The 17,966-nt window shown below is 43.9% G+C and overlaps 1 protein-coding gene across 1 annotated transcript in view; it reads right to left on the minus strand.

The window, feature by feature from the left end:
• The window catches only part of ANXA4 (annexin A4), a 63,826-nt gene that overhangs the window by 2,383 nt on the left and 43,477 nt on the right, over nucleotides 1–17,966 (minus strand). The window contains exons 4-12 of the mRNA XM_035001383.1: nucleotides 16,708–16,802; nucleotides 14,499–14,612; nucleotides 13,585–13,675; nucleotides 11,955–12,034; nucleotides 10,177–10,233; nucleotides 5,183–5,276; nucleotides 2,065–2,160; nucleotides 1,448–1,506; nucleotides 364–486 (exon numbers count right to left, since the gene is read on the minus strand). Of these exons, the coding sequence (XP_034857274.1) occupies nucleotides 364–486; nucleotides 1,448–1,506; nucleotides 2,065–2,160; nucleotides 5,183–5,276; nucleotides 10,177–10,233; nucleotides 11,955–12,034; nucleotides 13,585–13,675; nucleotides 14,499–14,612; nucleotides 16,708–16,802 (809 nt within the window). The remainder of the gene's footprint in view (nucleotides 1–363; nucleotides 487–1,447; nucleotides 1,507–2,064; nucleotides 2,161–5,182; nucleotides 5,277–10,176; nucleotides 10,234–11,954; nucleotides 12,035–13,584; nucleotides 13,676–14,498; nucleotides 14,613–16,707; nucleotides 16,803–17,966) is intronic.

The raw sequence follows: 17,966 nt of genomic DNA on the forward strand, positions 1-17,966 counted from the left end.
TTATTTATTTATTTATTTATTTATTTATTTATTTATTTATTTATTTAAAAGATTTTATCTATTTATTTGAGAGAGAGAGAATGAGAGAGAGAGCACATGAGAGGGGGGAGGGTCAGAGGGAGAAGCAGACTCCCCACCAAGCAGGGAGCCCGATGCGGGACTCTATCCAGGGACTCCAGGATCATGACCTGAGCCGAAGGCAGTCGCTTAACCAACTGAGCCACCCAGGCGCCCTAGAGTACCATCTTTAAAGGGGATGCTATCTGCCAGAGAGCAGCTAAGAAGTGTCTGAATGCCCAGGTTAGAACCCCATTCTTTCCTCCGAGCTTTCCCCTGGGCCAAGGCTGGGCTCTCGTGACCTACCTTGATGAAGGAGTACAGAGACTTTCCATAGAGCCTCTTGAAGTTTTCCCGGATGTCCATCATATCAATCTCTGCTCGAGAAACCATAATTCTAATGAGGGTTTCATCATCGGTGCCCAAGCCCTAAGGAAGAAGACAAGATCCATGCTGGTTTTCAGATGGTGTTCTTCTTTAGCTTATCAAGGCAAATCTCTGCATGGCTCTCCTGATGATGTCCTTTGCACCACAACCTTAGAAAGACTGTGGAATACTCACCACAGTGTTCAAGGCTTTCCAACGTTCTGTGTTCTGACCAGAGAAGACCACTCCCTGCCACTGGAGACATACTCTGAATTCTCAGCCTGCTGCCTCGCCTGTAGATTCCTCCCCCTGAATGTCCTCCTTCCCTCCCCAGCCTTACCATCCTTCTTACCATATGAAATCCCCCCATATAAAGCTTCCTTGAAGGTCCTGCTCACAGATACCAACTTCTTTATATAGTCTTTTCTGATCCTCACCCCCTCAACAAATATTGAAAAATAAATACTCTTTTTTCTGTGTTCCTATATATTTGGGTCCTCAACTACTGTCTTACATTCTATTTTGTTCTTGTTGGTGTTCTGCCCATACCTGCCTTCCCCTTCCTACCTTTTGATCTCTCCTGCACCTCCCATGGTTCCCAGCAAGGGTGTCTGCACACAGACTAATGCATGGTTAGGAGCTTGGGCTCTGAAGCCAGACTGCCAGTGTTTGCATCCCTGCTCCATTATATCCTCACTGAGGACCTTGGACAAACTGCCTACCTCCCTATGCCTCATTTTTCTCATCTGTAAAATGGGGGTTAGCAACAGTACCTGCCCCATACAGCTGTTGTAGGGATAAAATTAATCCATATGTATATGGCACTAGGAATAGTGATCACTATTATTATAAGTACTCAATAAATATTACCTAGTATTATCATTAGCAGGCACTCAGTGAAGTATTTGATGAACTGAATATCTCAGGCTGATTTTGGTTAATTTGTGTGGGAAACATAAGTAAACATGAAGGCAGACACAAGACAGGTTGGGGTCATTCAGATGCTAAAAATGAGGCCATTTACCTTCATAGATTTATAAAGCCTTTCAGCAAAATATGCAGATTTGTTCCTCATGCACTTTACTGTTAAGAGATGAAAAAAAGAAATAAAAAATTACAGATAAAATCTATGAGAAAAAAGTGACAGTTGTTCCCCCTGTTTCTACAAGGTATGAAATAGTATCTCTTTATTGCTTTGTCGGAAAAATTTTAGTCCAACAACGTTTTATGAACACAGGCCATGGAGAAGTAATTAATAAAGTAATTAACTGGAGAAATAATAAAGGTAATTAAAGCAAAAGGCAGCATACAGTTTCAAAATGATTACTATCTACACCATATGAAACTGTTATTAGTTCTAACCATTCATAGACTTGCAAGATGCAGCTATCGTAGGATTATCTTTCCAGCATACTGAGATCTAAAGGCACAGAGGATATAAGATATATAAAGCTACATAATACAATAACAATCAGATCATATATAATACTTCTTGTTTAAAATTCTGGATCTCATTATGAGTGATTTAAACATTTTTTTTAATCCCTGAAAACAAAAAACTATATCTCCATGACAACAAACTGGTAAGGAGGACAGTCTATAAACATTTGTTTCTCCGCTCCCCGCCCCCTACCAGCTTACCTATGGCCAGCAGAGTATCTTCAAAACTACCAGATGTTTCAGATTTAATACTCTGCTCAATATCCTTCTGTGATATCCTTTTGTATTCATCAAACACTACAAACAATAACAAAGTGGAATTATAAATAATAAAAAAAGAATAGAGGAAATGAAAATTTATGGAGAGAATGAGCATCTTTCCAGAGCTCACTCTTTATTCTTTGGCATACATCAAGAGGAAATTAATTAGCAATGTCAGTGAGAACCCAAGAGGCATGTAGCAAGTGGAATGGGTGCTGGAGAGGACGAAGGACTATTGTGCCTCTCGGAGGATATCAGGCAAGCCCTTTCCCTTATTTGGGACCCCGCTCTCTCACACATAAAATGGAAATAACATCTGGAGAGATTTGCTTTCTTTTCTCGTTGTTCCCTTAATGAGCAGAACATGTCTTTTTGTAATTTTGGCCCTGGAAATCACCTGTATTTCACCTTCCTTTTGGCTCATCAAAACTAGAGCAATTCAACCCCTTCAAGACTGAGTTACATTTGATAACCAAATGGCTGCATCTTTTAATAGACTGTAACATAATTTTTTTTCACTTTTTGCCAAATATTTTTTAATGTGATAAAATTTTCCTCTTACTGCCTTCTTCTGGAGCTTCTTAGAGTGGATATTTATCTTCTTAACATTGCTTTCTTTGGGGTGCTGCCCCAGGCTCCCCATCAGGGTGATTCTCACAGGGCTGTCAATCCAGGGACACCCCTGCCCCCTAACATACACCATAAGCTCTACCAAGTGAGTGGGCAGTTCACTGAACCAGAACCAGTCTTACCCTCCTGGGGATTTTTAAATTGAGCAGATCGTGGAGATGGCCAAAAGCACTGAGTCATCTTTAACCTTAGAGAACATAGGATTCACCTGGGAAACCTGGGAGACTTTCCTAGATGTCACTTTCAGGGATTTTAAGTCAGCCAGTCTGAAGTAGGGGTTCAAGAATCAGCATTTTCAATGAAGACCAGACTTTGGGAAATTGCCTTACAAATAAAATATGTGACTCCCTTCCACTGAGATCCCCAGATCTGCCTTGATTTCTGTACTTCCTGGAAATGTTTGGCTCTCCCTTCAATTCAGTGAGCCACCAGTATTTTCCATTTTCCCTCTTGTTCCATTCTGTATTATTTCTTCTTCTTACTTAAGTTGGAGTCTGTGTCTATTGCTTAGGATCAAAAGATCTAATTGACACATTTTCTTTTTTTTTTTTTTTAAAGATTTTATTTATTTATTTTTGTGCACGTGCGCACGAGAGAGAGAGAGAGAGAGAGAGAGCGCAAGCACATGAGCGGGGGGTGGGGTAGGGGTAGGGACAGAGGGAGAAGCAAACTCTCCATTGAGCAGGGAGCCGGATGCGGACCTGATCCCAGAATCCTGGGATCATGACCTGAGCGGAAGGCAGACGCTTAACCGACTGAGCCACCCAGGCGCCCTAATTGACACATTTTCTAAGCCTTAGTTTTTCTCCACTGTAAAATGGGGGAAATAATGGCTGCCCCAATGGGATGTTGCAACAAACAATGCCTGTAATATGCTTAGCACTGGGGGCGTCCAGGCGGCTCAGTTCGCTAAGCATCTGCCTTCAGTTCAGGTCATGGTCCCAGCGTCCTGGGATTGAGACCCGCATTCGGGCTCCCTGCTCAGCGGGGAGCCTGCTTCTCCCTCTGCCCACAGCTCCCCCTGCTTGTGCTCTCTCTCTTTCTGTCAAATAACAATAAAAAAAAAATCTTTAATATGCTTAGCACTGCACCTAGAAGATAATTAATAAAACCTTAGTTATTTGAATCCTCACTATTATTGTTGGTTGGTAAAAAAATTATGAAGTTTTCTTTATCCCAAGAGTGCTTAGATTTTCTTCCAGTGGTTTACAAGCAGATATTTTATAACTTCCCAACAACTGATTTGGGCCTCGAAGTGAAAATTGTTACTTGCACTTTTTGAGGACCTGCAGTTCTTGGAAAATACCACCAGGGGGAGATTTATGTACTTAGTCATCCGGCAAGAAAGGGAAGGTGAAGAAATGGGGAGCTCAGTCAGAAGTTGGTGCATCTGATGGTAGCCCATGACATTTATTAACAGGTGTAATCACCTATTTTTAGTCACTGTGGAATATCTGAAAAAAATACAACTTCCAAATGTGTTGTAATTTTCAATTATGTTTTCAATTTACTGAACTCATTCTCAAATTTCCCATAGGTTTTGTAAATTGTGTGTGATTATAAGGCATGGTGGGCTTAAAAAATGATGATGCAACATAAAGACCTAAAGAACTTACATAAAAGATGAAATATCTTATTAAATCCTTATTGCTGTTTACAAGAAGAAAATAAACCTGACGACAAATGTGCTACAATTTTTTTCCCCAAAAAAGTTAAAAGCACATTACAAAGACTAAGCATTATCAGAAGCAAATTAGAAACATTACACATAGGAAATAAAATTTGGAATTATCCACTATTTATCTTATGCAACATACTCCCTAAAGAAATCATTTCTATTAACTTTACAACTTGGATATTAACTAGGGATAAATGTCAACCAACAATTTTATTTTATTGCTCACTGATGTACTGAAGATTTTTTCTTACATAACTAAAATGAAATGGGGCTGCTTTAGAAAAAGGACTGACTGTGAAGGTTTGGTTTCCTACAAACAGAAATGCCAAACTCCTATTAATATGTTGTATATCTGCTAATTATTCATAATTAAGCTTTCAGTGGGCACCTGGGTGGCGCAGTCGGTTAAGCGTCTGCCTTCAGCTCAGGTCATGATCTCCGGGTGCTGGGATCGAGCCCCATGTCGGGCTCCCCGCTCAGTGGAGAGTCTGCTTCTCCCTGTCCCTTTCCCTCTGCTCCTCCCCCTCACTCATCCTCTCTCTCTCAAATAAATGAAATCTTTAAAAAAAGAAAAAAAGAAATTGGCCCTCATGCACATCGTTGTACTCATACATCTCCAAGGTAAAACATCTAGGACAATTCAGTACAATCTGTTCTTTGTACAAGTAAAGGGGGAAAATTCTCAATTAATAATGGACAATAGTTTTCATCGTCTCTCATTTTCTTTGGAAGATGAGGCAAGCGCCTTACCATGCAACAGATGATTTCGGTTCCGGGAACAGAGAACAGTTAGAAATTTCACCTCATCTGTCCCCCATTTCTTCTCTCCAGCCTCATACAGGTCCTGAAGCCAAACAAAGCACAAGTTTAAACCATCACAGAGAAGGTGCCAGGAAACATGCAAATATTTCCAGAACATCAAAGAGTTGAGCTGGCTTTGTTTTATTTTGTTGGTGATGGGTGTGGGAATGCTCTTTGTGATGAGTGGCAATGACTCAAGACTTTTCCTTAGGTATAAAACTAATGGGACCTTGGGGCACCTGGCTGGCTTAGTCAGTTAAGCATCCGATGCTTGATTTCAGCTCAGGTTATGATCTCAGGGTCTTAAGATTGAGCCCCGCCTTCGCTCCGTGCTGGGCGTGGAACGTGCTTAGGATTCTCTCCCTCCCTCTGCCCCTTCCTGCCCCGGCCCCCAAAAAAGACTAATGGGAAAGTCAGAGCAAGCACCAGCAGCTCCCAATATACAGACTACATAGTTCTCTCTTTTTCTTTTTTTGAAGATTTTATTTCTAAGTAGTCTCTACACCCAACATGGGGCTTGAACTCACAACCCTGAGATCAAGAGTCACATGCTCCACTGACTGAGCCAGCCAGGTGCCCCACATTGTTTTATCTTAAGAGCTAAAAGGCATGCCCTAGACTAGCTGTTCTGTACAGCAGCCACCAACCAAATGTGGCTATTTACTTTTTTTAAAAAAGATTTTATTTACTTATTTGACAGAGAAAAAGAGAGCACAAGCAGGGGGAGCGGTAGGCAGAGGGAGAGTGAGAAGCAGGCTTCCCGCTGAGCAGGGAGCCGGAGGCGGGGCTCGATCCCAGGGCCCTGGGATCATAACCTGAGCCAAAGGCAGATGCTTAATGACTGAGCCACCCAGGCGCCCTGACTATTTACATTTTAACTAAAATTAAATTAAATTAAAAATTCACTCTTCAATCATACTAGCTATATTTCAAGTGCTCAGTGGCCACATGTGGCTGGTCTGACTGAGAAGTTGAATTTTAAATTAAATTAAATTTAGTTAATTAAAACTAGCTAGTGGCTACCCATACTAGACAACGCCAATGTAAACATTTTTAGCATCACAGAAAGTTCTATCGGACAACACTGCTCTGGAATGATCTGTGATTTGCTTGAGGCTATGGAAGGCCTCACAGTAGAACCAGGACCCATTAGTAATTGCTTACATTCCTTTTTTTTTTTTTTTCATAATTGCTTATATTCCAAACAGGTAGGACTATAAGAAATTCTGGTCGCTTTAACTCCATTACTGATAAATCAAAACTAGTATTCCTATCACCTCACTGCTATTTAAAAAAACAAAGAAAATAGGGGTGCCTGGGTGGCTCAGTCGTTGAGCATCTGCCTTCGGCTCAGGTCATGATCCCAGGGTCCTGGGATCGAGCCCCGCATCGGGCTCCCTGCTCCACGGGAAGCCTGCCTCTCCCTCTCCCACTCCCCCTGCTTGTGTTCCTTCTCTCACCATGTCTCTCTCTGCCAAATAAATAAATAAAATCTTTAAAAAAAAAATAAACAAAATAGCAAGTGTTGGCGAGGATGTAGAGAAACTGGAACCCTGTGCAGTTGATGAGAATGGAGAATGATGCAACTGCTATAGAAAACAGTATGGTTTTTCCTGAAAAAATTAAAAATAGAATTACCACAGGATCTAATACTACTACTTCTGAGTATACAGCAAAAAGAACTGAAAGCAGATCTTACAGAGATATTTGTATACCATGTTCATAGCAGCATTATTCACAATAGCCAAAAGGTAGAAGCAACCCAAACTGTCCATTGACATGTGAACGGAAAAGCAAAGTGTGGGTGTACGCATGCAATGGAATGCTATGCAGCCTTACAAAGGAAGGGAATTCTGACACAGGCTGCAACGTGGATGAACCTTGAGGACATTATGCTAAGTGAAATAAGCCAGTTACCCAAACACTGAATACTGTGTGATTAACTTGTATGAGACCTCTAGAGAGGTCAAACTTCTAGAAACAGGAAGCCAAATTGTGGTTGTCAGTGGCTGGCGGGAGGGAGAGATGAGTTGTTTAATGGGTATAGAGTTTCAGTTCTGTGAGGTGAGAAAGTTCTGGAGATGGGCTGTACAAGAATGTGCATAGAGTTCACACTACTGAACTGTATACTTAAAAACAGTCAAGATGGCAAATTTTATGTTATGTGTATTTTATTAAAAACAAATGTTTTTAAACTATTTATTTATAATCAGCAGCTGGCTTGTGAAATTTTTCAAAATGCCCTTATCTGACACATTTTGTCACTCTGTGGGCTTACTTCCATCTCCTCATTCTTCGTTTCTTTGTCTAATTTCCTCACTGCTTTAGAGTCAGTTCACAGAACTGTGGAATTTTAAAGCTCGAAGGGCACAAAGGCTTCATCTAAGTAGTAAAGTAATAAACTGTAAAATTCAGATTTCCATTGAAGATCATTTCTCATGAGCCCCTCTAGCTCCCTTTATCTCTTCTTGCTCTTCATTCGGCTTCATGTTCATCTGTTATTTTCTCACTTTTTTTTTTTTAGCTCTTGTTTCATTGAAATCTGTTTTTCTCTCAACCTGAAATCTGTGTCTTCCTTACAGTATGGTGACATTTGCCTCCCTTCCTGCTTCTGTGTATTCACAGGCCACATGGTGTTTGGGCTGAGGCATTTGTGGCTTTTCATGCTCTTCCATTCTTAAATGATGAGCAGCCTATCCGGATATGGTTTTTCCCTCCAGAACAAGGTGAGTGGATTCTTCCTGGAGCACCTCACTTTTTATTTGCATGGATTTCAAGCAGGAGCACCAGTTGCTTGTCCACGGAGGGCAGCCGAGACACAGGAGTTCCCTGAGGAATTTCTTCCTGTTTGCATGAAGCCACAATGCCTGCTTCTGGCTTGGAGCTGGGGGGGATCAGCCGTTTTTCTGGGGTAGAAATGTCTTTCCGGAGTCGTTGGCCCAGGTTCGCTGCCCATCTGGCATTTTAATGGCTCTCCTCCATAGTTTCCAGTGTTGCTGCAGATTTTCCCTATTTTTATATTTGCTGGTTTGTTTGTTTTTCAGAAGAAGGGAATCAAAATGTGTCATCTAGCCAAAACTCTTAAGGGCATTTTTAATGTAGTTTTACTATATCACCAGTTTCTTTCTAAAGTGGGAATTCTGAGTGCTCCCGGTTATGTCCTTTGGTGCAAGTTTCATCCCAAGAACAGATACAATTGGACTTGCTGGATAACAGCCTCTATATTTTAAGATTTCTACCTTTTATAAGTAACCATTACCTAATTCCACCTGCCCTGATCATTCTTCTCATCTCAAACTCACTTACTTTCCTCTGTCAAAATCAAGATATAATACCCACTGTTTGCAAATACTCCCCTTGTTGCTGATACAAGTCACAGAGCAAAGGCTGAAAAGGTTTTCCTCCTGTTTTATCCTCTAAGAGCTGAAATCTCAGCTGCAGTTGTTCTTAAATTCCTCACCTCTTGGTAAAGACTTGAAAGGATCCAGAAAAACCTAGTCTGAGCTCTACTCCCTCTGTCCAACTTCCCCAGCCCAAACTTACTTGGAAGCCCCTTTTCACCCCGATCACTCCCAAGGGGAACTGTGCTCCTTGAAGAGCCCCTAAAACATTTGTTCATTGAATTGCATGGTTTTAAAAAATTAGACCTGGATTCTAAGAGCCCAATTCCACCAGCTATGTGATCTGGGACAAGTTATTTAAATCTTTGCATCAGTTTCTTAATCTCTAAAGCATATGAAATAATAATATCTACTCCACAGATGTGTTGTAAGGAAAAAGCATAAGGTTGTTAATGCAATGCCTGGCACCTAGGAGACCCATGAGAAACCGACGGTGGGTATAATGTCTCCGGAATAAATTGCTCACTAACTCTTCATTTAATTTGAGATTCACCTGGGCTGTGGAGGCTCCTTCCAACATGCTTCCAAAAATGCTGTCCTTGAGGTAGCTGAAATTCACATAAGCATCCTGGAGTTCCAATGTCTTCAATACTTCCTCCCTCCTCAAAGCTTCTGGATTAAAGGCAATTTCCTATTTCTCCAGTATGGGATGGGCCCCACTGTATCCTCAGAACTCTTATGACATGATTACCCCTCTCCCTTCTGGTGAAAGCAATAGGTTCTTTCCTGTAGAATCCATAGTGATTCGTTCCTCACATACTGAATGGGACCAATCCTTCCCTGTGGTTGTATGTCGGTTAGGAGTACAGGGTCTAGATCCAAATTGCCCAGGTTCAAACCCTAGTTCTTCCATGTATTACCTGTGAACTTGAGCAAGGAACTGGACTACTGTAAGCCTCAATTCCCTCATCCATAAAATGGGGATAGCAGTACTTGGTCCGTGGGGTTACTGCAAGGATTCAACGACATACTTCGTGTCAAGAGCTCACAACAGTGTTTGGTACCTGGTAAGGACCTGTTTTTTATTAGCTATTGTAATTAGTGTTATCTGGCCACAGTAAATGAATCGGGGTTGGTGCCAGGGCAGCCATCAGTGGGCTGGGCACCAGGGAAACAACTGCTTCTTGGGGTTTGATATTAATTTTACCCAACAGGGTACACACTGTGGCAAGCTCTTTTACACAGGTTCTATCAAACATTCTCTCTGGGGAAGTAACAATGCAAGGTGAACAAAGCGTAGGCAGGTCCCTTCACCTCCAGGTGATTCAGAAGACACTCCATGGTTCTCTGGGGTGGCCATACCATGATCTCAATGTCAAGAACCCAAGGATCTTATATAATAATGCCCTGTGTCACCCCAAGCCCCAGGTATATTTCTGCAAGAAATTTCTGCTATTAAAGGTCATCTGTGGGAATCTTTTTTTTTTTTAATAGAACATATCCCAGCCTGGCCAATATACACTGAAATATAAATATAAAAGGGAGTCCACCAACTAAGGCCTTACTGGCAAAAGAAAAGAAAGAAACTGCAGTTCTACTAACCTGAGCATCCTGTCTCATGAGAGCATCATCCAGATAATTTCCTTCATCCCTGCCACCCTGAGAAAAACAAAGCAAAGAGAATGAGACAGTATCCATGAAGACAGAATGTCTGGGAACCCAAGGACATGGTCATTAGACTGAATGCCAACAGGGGTCACACTTCCAGCCTAGGGAGGGATGAATGTGCTTCCATTATTCCTGTGGCTCTAACCTGTGCCTAGAAAACTTTACCAACCAGAGAGCCAGCGATTCCTGAATGCTGCGCAGGTATCTATCCCAGGAGAAGCGAAGGAGGTGAACCCCGCCTGCTGACGGCCCCTCCCCTGCGCCACCACCCCCACGCCTATGTCTTCCTAGCTGACCAAGGCCTTCCTAACTGGCAAATCTACATTGATCAATTCTGCCAAACAGGGGCTGGGAACAGAAGAAAATCAAGAGTCTAGGACCAGCGGTGGGGCTTAAGGAGCATGTGAAAGTGCTCCATCCCTCACGGACACCAGCTCCTGGGGAGGGCGGGGTTGAAGCCTTGGAGGAAGGCTTAAGGAGCCACAAAACAGGCGACTTTCCTCTGGTTTGTTAGACTATTTTTATTTGCTATGCTGTCTCAATATTCTATGGTCTAGGCATGGCTTGGCAGAATGCTAAATCTGGGAGGCAAAGAACAAAATGGGTAGGAAATAAAAAAAGCAGGCTGGCGTTATTAAGTATCAGAGACAGGGGAGAGAGAGGGTGGGAGATGATTTCCAGGGTCCTGCTTTGTTGGACGAAGAGCAACAGTATTAACAGAAACAGGCAAGTCAGGAAGATGAGCCGGTTTGGGGGGTGGGGGTGGCGGAGAGAAATGAGTTCAGATTTAGGTTAGGAGGCCTGATTTGAGGAAGCACCTTAGAAAGCAGTGAGAAATGAGAGTCTTATACTCAGGAAGGAGATCGGGATAAGATAAAATTTGGAAGTCAGGTGAAATATCTCATGGATGCATCATCTATTTTCTGGCGCCTCTGATCCCACACTAGCCCAGTCCTGCTTTATTTCTCATCTGGAATATTGAAGTAACTACCTACCTGGCCTCCCAGCCTCCAGTTCAACTGATCTTACACAACACTATTACATTACTCTTCTGAAAATGCAGTTCCCTCCAGCATTCCCAAACCTTCAGTCCCTACTCTTGCAACAAGGGATCCCAGGTCTTCCTTCCACCTTGCTCCTAGAATTGCCTGCCAACTGCTCAGTCGGTTGTTGACTGACATGAAACACCCCATGGTTCCTACCTCCTTGCCTCTTTCTGGCTGTTCTTCCTGTGTGTGATGCACCCACCTACACCCCTGCTTCTTGAAATCCTAGCAAACCTCCAGGTCCTCTCCGAACCGGCACCTGTCATGAAGGTTTTTCTTTTGTTTCTGCAACCAGACTCTCTCCTGGAACCTTCTTTTTACTCTGTTCCTCTCCTTGGGCACTTTTCCTGCTTTTATTACAGCAACCTGTGTACCTGATATATAAATATAATATTTATATATGTGATAATATAAACTCATAAAGCAAGGGTATCTGGCATGTATTAGGTCCTTGTATATGCAAATTTGAATAAATGGGTATGCGTGACTACCCAGAGTCTCTAAAAGAAAGAAGATGAAAACAACAGACAGGCCCAAGAACAACACCTGGGGAATATTCACATTTGGGAGGATGAAAGGATGAGAAAGTCTGGAGAAGAGATAAGGAGTGAGCGCCCCAAAGAACTCAACCCCTGTCAGAAGCAGCCCACAGAGGGAGCGACTCACAGCGGACAGAGACACCAGCACCCTCTGGAACATGAACGAAGTGTCAGAGCGAATGTCATCTTCAAGGCTCCGCCCATACTCTGGCAAGAGAGCAAAATGAGCTGCATCAGGAGAGAGTCCTGCCCAGCACCGGTCCTGCTCCAGAGCCGTCTGCCCTCCCCAGGATTAGTCAGTTTACTGAAGCAGCTCCTCATGAGGGTTTTCACCCTGCACACAGTTTTTCAAAAACTGAACACTGATGAAATGGTCTAGGTAGGATTAGAGGAAACAAGATGTTCCTGTTCCTTAACATGGGAGTTCGAGGGGTGCCTGGGTGGCTCAGTTGGTTAAGCCTCTGCCTTCGGCTCAGGTCATGATCCCGGGGTCCTGGGATGGAGCCCCGCATCCGGCTCCCTGCTCTGCGGGGAGCCTGCTTCTCCCTCTGCCTCTGCCTGCCATTCCCCCTGCTTGTGCTCTCTATCTCTCTGTCAAATAAATAAGTAAGTAAAATCTTTAAAAAAAAATTTAAAAGAAAGAAAAAGAACATGGGAGGTCAAGAAGGCTGCGGCTGTAATCCTCCCTCTGTGGTTCCTACTGCCCAGGGCTCCGTCCTCACTGTGGTTCTCAGTGACATAGAGAATGGTGACAGTTGAAAGGAAAACAGAAAGCAGTTTCTGAACCCATGTTCGGGGACCTGCAGGGGGCTGTCAGGCCCAAATTCCAGCATGTGCCTTCTGAGAGTTTCCCCCAGAGAAGCTCTAACCCTTCATAGCCCCTCAGGTTTAGAAAACCTATATTCAGCAGACGTGGGGATCTGAGTGCTTGAACCAAGCTCCCAAGGTCTAGTATCTCCTGCTCTGAACACTTACCAAAAAACTCTTATTGTTTTGTTTTCTTTCTACCAGAGTAGTGCATGTTTGCTATGGGAAACTTAGGGAAAAACAAATAGATAAAATGAAGGAGGAAAAAAAAACCCCCCACAAAACTCTACCATAATCCCTTTAATGAAATTTAATAATATCCTTCAATATTCATTTTGGTGACTACATAATACTCCACTGTGTGGGTGCACCATATTTTGCTTAGTCAATATGCTACTGTTGGATATTTTTAGCTGTATGAACAATACCAAATAAGCACTTTAGGATCTAAACCTTTGCGCATTTTTTTATTGCCCTCTTAGGGCAAAAAGACATATTTTAAAGGCTCTTCATAAGTATCATCCTCTGGAGATTTTTAAGAGGACAGTAAATATCTATCTTTCTGAGATGGCTGGAGGGTATACAGTCCCGTCTGGAGGTAAGAAGTTGGGCTAGACAGCCCCTCCAGGCCATTCCCTAGAGTAAGATTCACTGGTGCCACCACTTTTGAACAAACACGTCTGATTCTCTGCTTGATAATAAGAACCTTCCAGCTTTCAGGGTCATAAAATGCTACACTGGGTGGCTTCAGTGGAGTGGCATCTTAACCAGAGAAGTCTTGAGAAGCCAACAGACTGTCATTTCCCTAGACGGGGATCTGCCTGAAACTGAGGATCCTTCGTGGTCAGTGTTGCTATGAGGAGAGTTTAATCTGTAGGTGACGACCCGCTGCTAGTTTACTTCTCAAACCACAGCGAAGCCTCAACAGGGCCACCGAGGACACTACATACGAAGCTGGTAGGTCTGGTTTATGCGCCGGATCTCCTCGGGCGTCCGGGAGGCCAGGATCTCAATCAGGCAGCCCTCATCCGTGCCAGCTCCCTACACACGAAACCCAGAGGAGAGGGAGTTAGGAGCCAGTTCACAGTGTTGAATCCCAGACACAGAGGCATATATAGCCAGGAATCTGCAGAGAATAAAGACAACCCACGGGGTTCTAGCAACGGGATTTGCTAATTTTAATTGTCCTGCCCAAATTCCAATGTATTTATCGTAATTGTTTTTAGTTATAACAAACATTTATGGGCTGTTTGTATTGGATGGTTATTGTGCCAGGTTATGGACAGTGCCTGCCCTCTGGGGGCGCTTAATCTCTCCTTGAGTTCCCCTGTACTTTTCCTCTGAAGGGCAGAATCTTCTGGCAAAGACTGTCAACCTCTTTGCTCTCCCAGAACCTTCCACAAGGCTGCTCACGGACAAGGCTGGGGAGGGTAATTGTATTTGAATTTCGTAGTTGATCATTCAAAACTGGCAGACCCTGGACTGGGGCACAGTGGACCCAGCAATGAGGGAGGCCAAGAACCCTTTCTGACAGTTCTGAGGCTACAGCGGACCCAGAGGCTGCACTGGGTCCGCCATAAAGCTTCATGTCTCAGAAGCAGCTACACAGCAAGGAAGCTCCTGGAGCTGCACCACGGGCACAACCATCACTGCCCCCCCGGAGCCACGGGCAAGAGCAAATGACTGCCTCACGTTGTCGGGAACAACCCTTACGTGACGACTGCTGTGATGTAATGTCACGTTCTCGCGCTGTCACCAACGAGGGGAACGCTCTCTCCTGTGCCTCCCCCTCCCCCCTCTCACAAGGCTTTTGTCCTTTCTTGAGGAAGCTGGTCAGCGGCTGCAGGAGAGCAGGGCCACACACCTTCACGGCCCTCCGCAGCTCCTGCACGTCGTACAGCACGGTGGGCGTCATCATCCCCACGATCACCCGCTCGAAGTTGCCACTCAGTTCCGACTTCAAGTCCTCTATCAGGTCCTGCAAGGCAAGCAAGGGGCTCTGTGTAACTGCCACGCTAACTTAAACCAGCCGCTCTCGCAGTGTGGGCCGGGGCTGCCTGGGGTCTCTAGACCCCTTCAGGGGGCCTGCACCGTCGCGACTCTCTTCATGATAACACGAAGACAGCATTTGCCCTTTCACTGCCATTCTCTCACAGTTGTACGGTGGAGTTTTGCAAAGGCTACCGGAGACATGTACCTTTCTACAATTATGTTACAAGGCTTTTTTTTTTTTTTTAAGATTTTATTTATTTGACACAGAGAGAGAGAGAGCACAAGTAGGCAGAGTGGCAGGCAGAGGGAGAGGGAGAAGCAGGCCTCCCGCTGAGCAGGGAGCCGGATGTGGGGCTCGATCCCGGGACCCTGGGATCATGACCTGAGCCGAAGGCAGACGCTTAACCAACTGAGCCACCCAGGCGCCCAGTGTTTATTATTTTTAAATAAGTTAACAGACATATTTTTTAAATGCCTGTTTTAATTTCTAATATGGCAAATATCAATAGATATAATCCACAAAAAGAAAAAAGTCCTCAATAACTTAAGTAAAAGGATCTTGAGATCAAAAAGTTTGTAGACTCTGACTTAAATGTATTCACTCACTTAGCAATGTACTTTGAATATATTTCCAAGTCAGTAATCACCTATGACATTTTTAACAGCTGCTAAAATTTCTATATGTAGGTGCAATATAATTTCTTTCATTGGTCCCGTTTCTATTTTCGTACCGTTACGTATACATGCATTTAGCTGTATCTTTGTGATCATTCATGATTATTTCTTAAGACTCAATTCCTAAAAAGAAATGTAATTCTTTGGACGAAGGACCAAATTCTAAAGAAGTTTATTCACATCTCCTCCTAGAACAGGTCAGAGAGTTCAAGAACCCGCTTAAGATCAACCAATATAAGAAGCTGAGATACTGTTCAAGTCAGATCTCTGATTCTCACAAACCTGACTGCACAGCCCTGTATTTCAAATCCACACATACTGCATGAATGAACAAATCAGTGCTCAATCCGTTAACGCTGGGCATCTTAACAAACTGCTATCAGATGAGCTTCGTTCGGAGGCTGAATATTCCAGTTCACACATCACATGCATGTTGACGCCAATCTGTGCTCATTAAGTATCTTTGGGATGGAGAAGAGTTCCAAATGCCCAAAAGACAGTCTGAGCTATGAAGAATCTCATTCCCCACTGGGGTCCCAGCCAAAGCTGGCATGCAGATGCCCTGGGGGATCGCCAAGCCAGCTCTGTCCCAGCCAGCACTTTAGTGCCAGTCTTCGAGAAGCAGCTGCAGTTGGACTAGCTGTAACGTTTCTCGAGGATAAAACATTTACCAGAGTTACTGTACTCCGAGACCTAAAACACTAATTGATAATGTTTCCTCCGTAAAAAGATTCTTGCTAATCACACAGACAGTGTGGAGGAAAGGTTGGCTGGACTGGCTCTGGTAAGTGAGTTGCTGAAAATGGAGTTTGAAAGAGGGTCCCTGAGGGGTGCACGATTCAGAGCAGAAGGGATGAATGAACACCCTCTGAATGCTAAGGTTACAAATTATATACATCTTCACCAACACACTGGCCTCATTCTAGAATTTGAGAGGGTGTCCCTCAACTGAGGATCATCAAAGGAATGAATATATGCGACAAATGTGTTTATGTGGAAGAGTCGGAATAGACTCTAAATCCTAGGACAGCCTGTTTAAAACAAACTAGATATAAACACTGCTCCATCCACTGTGACCTAACGGCAGCCTGACCAGGATCAGGAAGGCAGTGCTGGAAGGGTGGGGGCAGAGTCCACTGAGCGACGGAGTCCCTGCAAGGAGCTGGGTGGGAAGACACCAAGAGCTCCCAGAAATCACTTCTGGCTAAGGACAGTGGCAGGAACATGCTGAAACCGTTTTGTTTTGTTTTGTTTTGTTTTTTTCAAGAACATCTTTAAACAGGGCAAGGATCTGCTTCTGAAAACCCAGGGCCACTTCAGGAATCTAGCTTGGGAAGAGACCCCAGCCTCCCTGCTGCCTGACAGGTTCTTCGTCAGCCCCTGGAGCCGGAGAGGCTGTGGCCTACCCTGCCGATGGTGGTCTTGTAGGCCGTCCTGATTTCCTGGCGCTGGGCCGTGTTGCGGTAAGCGAGGACGCTGATGATGGCATCTTCGTCGGTGCCTGGTGGACAGTGGGGACAGTGAGTGAGGTGATTTGAGAGAGGAGAAAACAGGTCCCCCAAGGACACCAGCGTTACCCCCAATACATGCAGAGATCTTTTTAAGAAAAGAGGTCCTTGTTCAGTAGGTTTGTCTATTTTTTCAGGAACCAGACACTAGATTTGAGTCTTAACCTCTCCTTTTTTTTTTTAGCCTCTCCTTGAATCAACTGTTTACCACTGAAAAAAAACCTAACTTCTCTGAGCATCAGCTTCCTTACCCACGAATGTGAGTAACCATAGCACCTTCCCTCACAGGGCTCCTGCAAGTGTTCAATAAAACAAGGAAGTGAATTCCTTAGCACAATGCCCCGCAGTGACTAAATATTCACTAAATGCTGACTGGGATTGTGTTTTACCCCTCCTCTGCAATTCTTTTCATGTCTTTTGGTTCTTCTGTATCTTCCATATTCTTGCTTTTTCTCTCCTCGTTTTTTTAAAAGATATTATTTATCTATTTGAGAGAGAAAGAGAGAGAGCAAGAGAGGCAGAGGAGGGAGAGGGAGAAGCGGACTCCCTGCTGAGTGCAGAGCCTGACACAGGGCTCGATCCCAAGAACCTGAGATCACGACCTAAGCCAAAAGCAGACGCCTAACCGACTGAGCCACCCAGGCGCCCCTCTTCTCATTTTTAATGTTATCATTTCCTCTGAGTTTTGAAACAATTCGGACTCTTAATTCACTTGCACTTTGCAGGGTTTTGCTTCTTAATTTCAGCATAATTAGCAAACAGTATTGTGTTCGTTTCAGGTGTACAATATAGTGATTCACCACTTCTGTCCTTCGCTGAGCGCTCGTCACTAGTGTACTTGACCCCCTTCACCCGGGGGGTGGAGCCTGCAGGGTTTTAATGGGCTGCCCACTTCATGCACTGGCGCTCTGAGATCCGTAAATGTGTTTTTCATTTCCAAGCTATCCTTCCTGACCTCAGACAGTTCCCTTTTGATAACTGCTGACGAATTCCCACTGTGCAATACCCGACCAGAACTTCATGAGAATCACAAATTTTAAATGTCCTAAATTTTGTGTGCCTGTTTCTTGAAGCTACTTTGACTTGGGGGGGGGGGGGCTTTATTCTGATTTTTCAAAATCGGTCCCTTGTCTTAGTAACAGCTGGATGTTCACGTA

This window comes from Mirounga leonina, unplaced genomic scaffold (assembly GCF_011800145.1).
Source record: "Mirounga leonina isolate KUSES-001 unplaced genomic scaffold, KU_Mleo_1.0 Mir_125, whole genome shotgun sequence".
NCBI classification, from domain to species: domain Eukaryota; kingdom Metazoa; phylum Chordata; class Mammalia; order Carnivora; family Phocidae; genus Mirounga; species Mirounga leonina.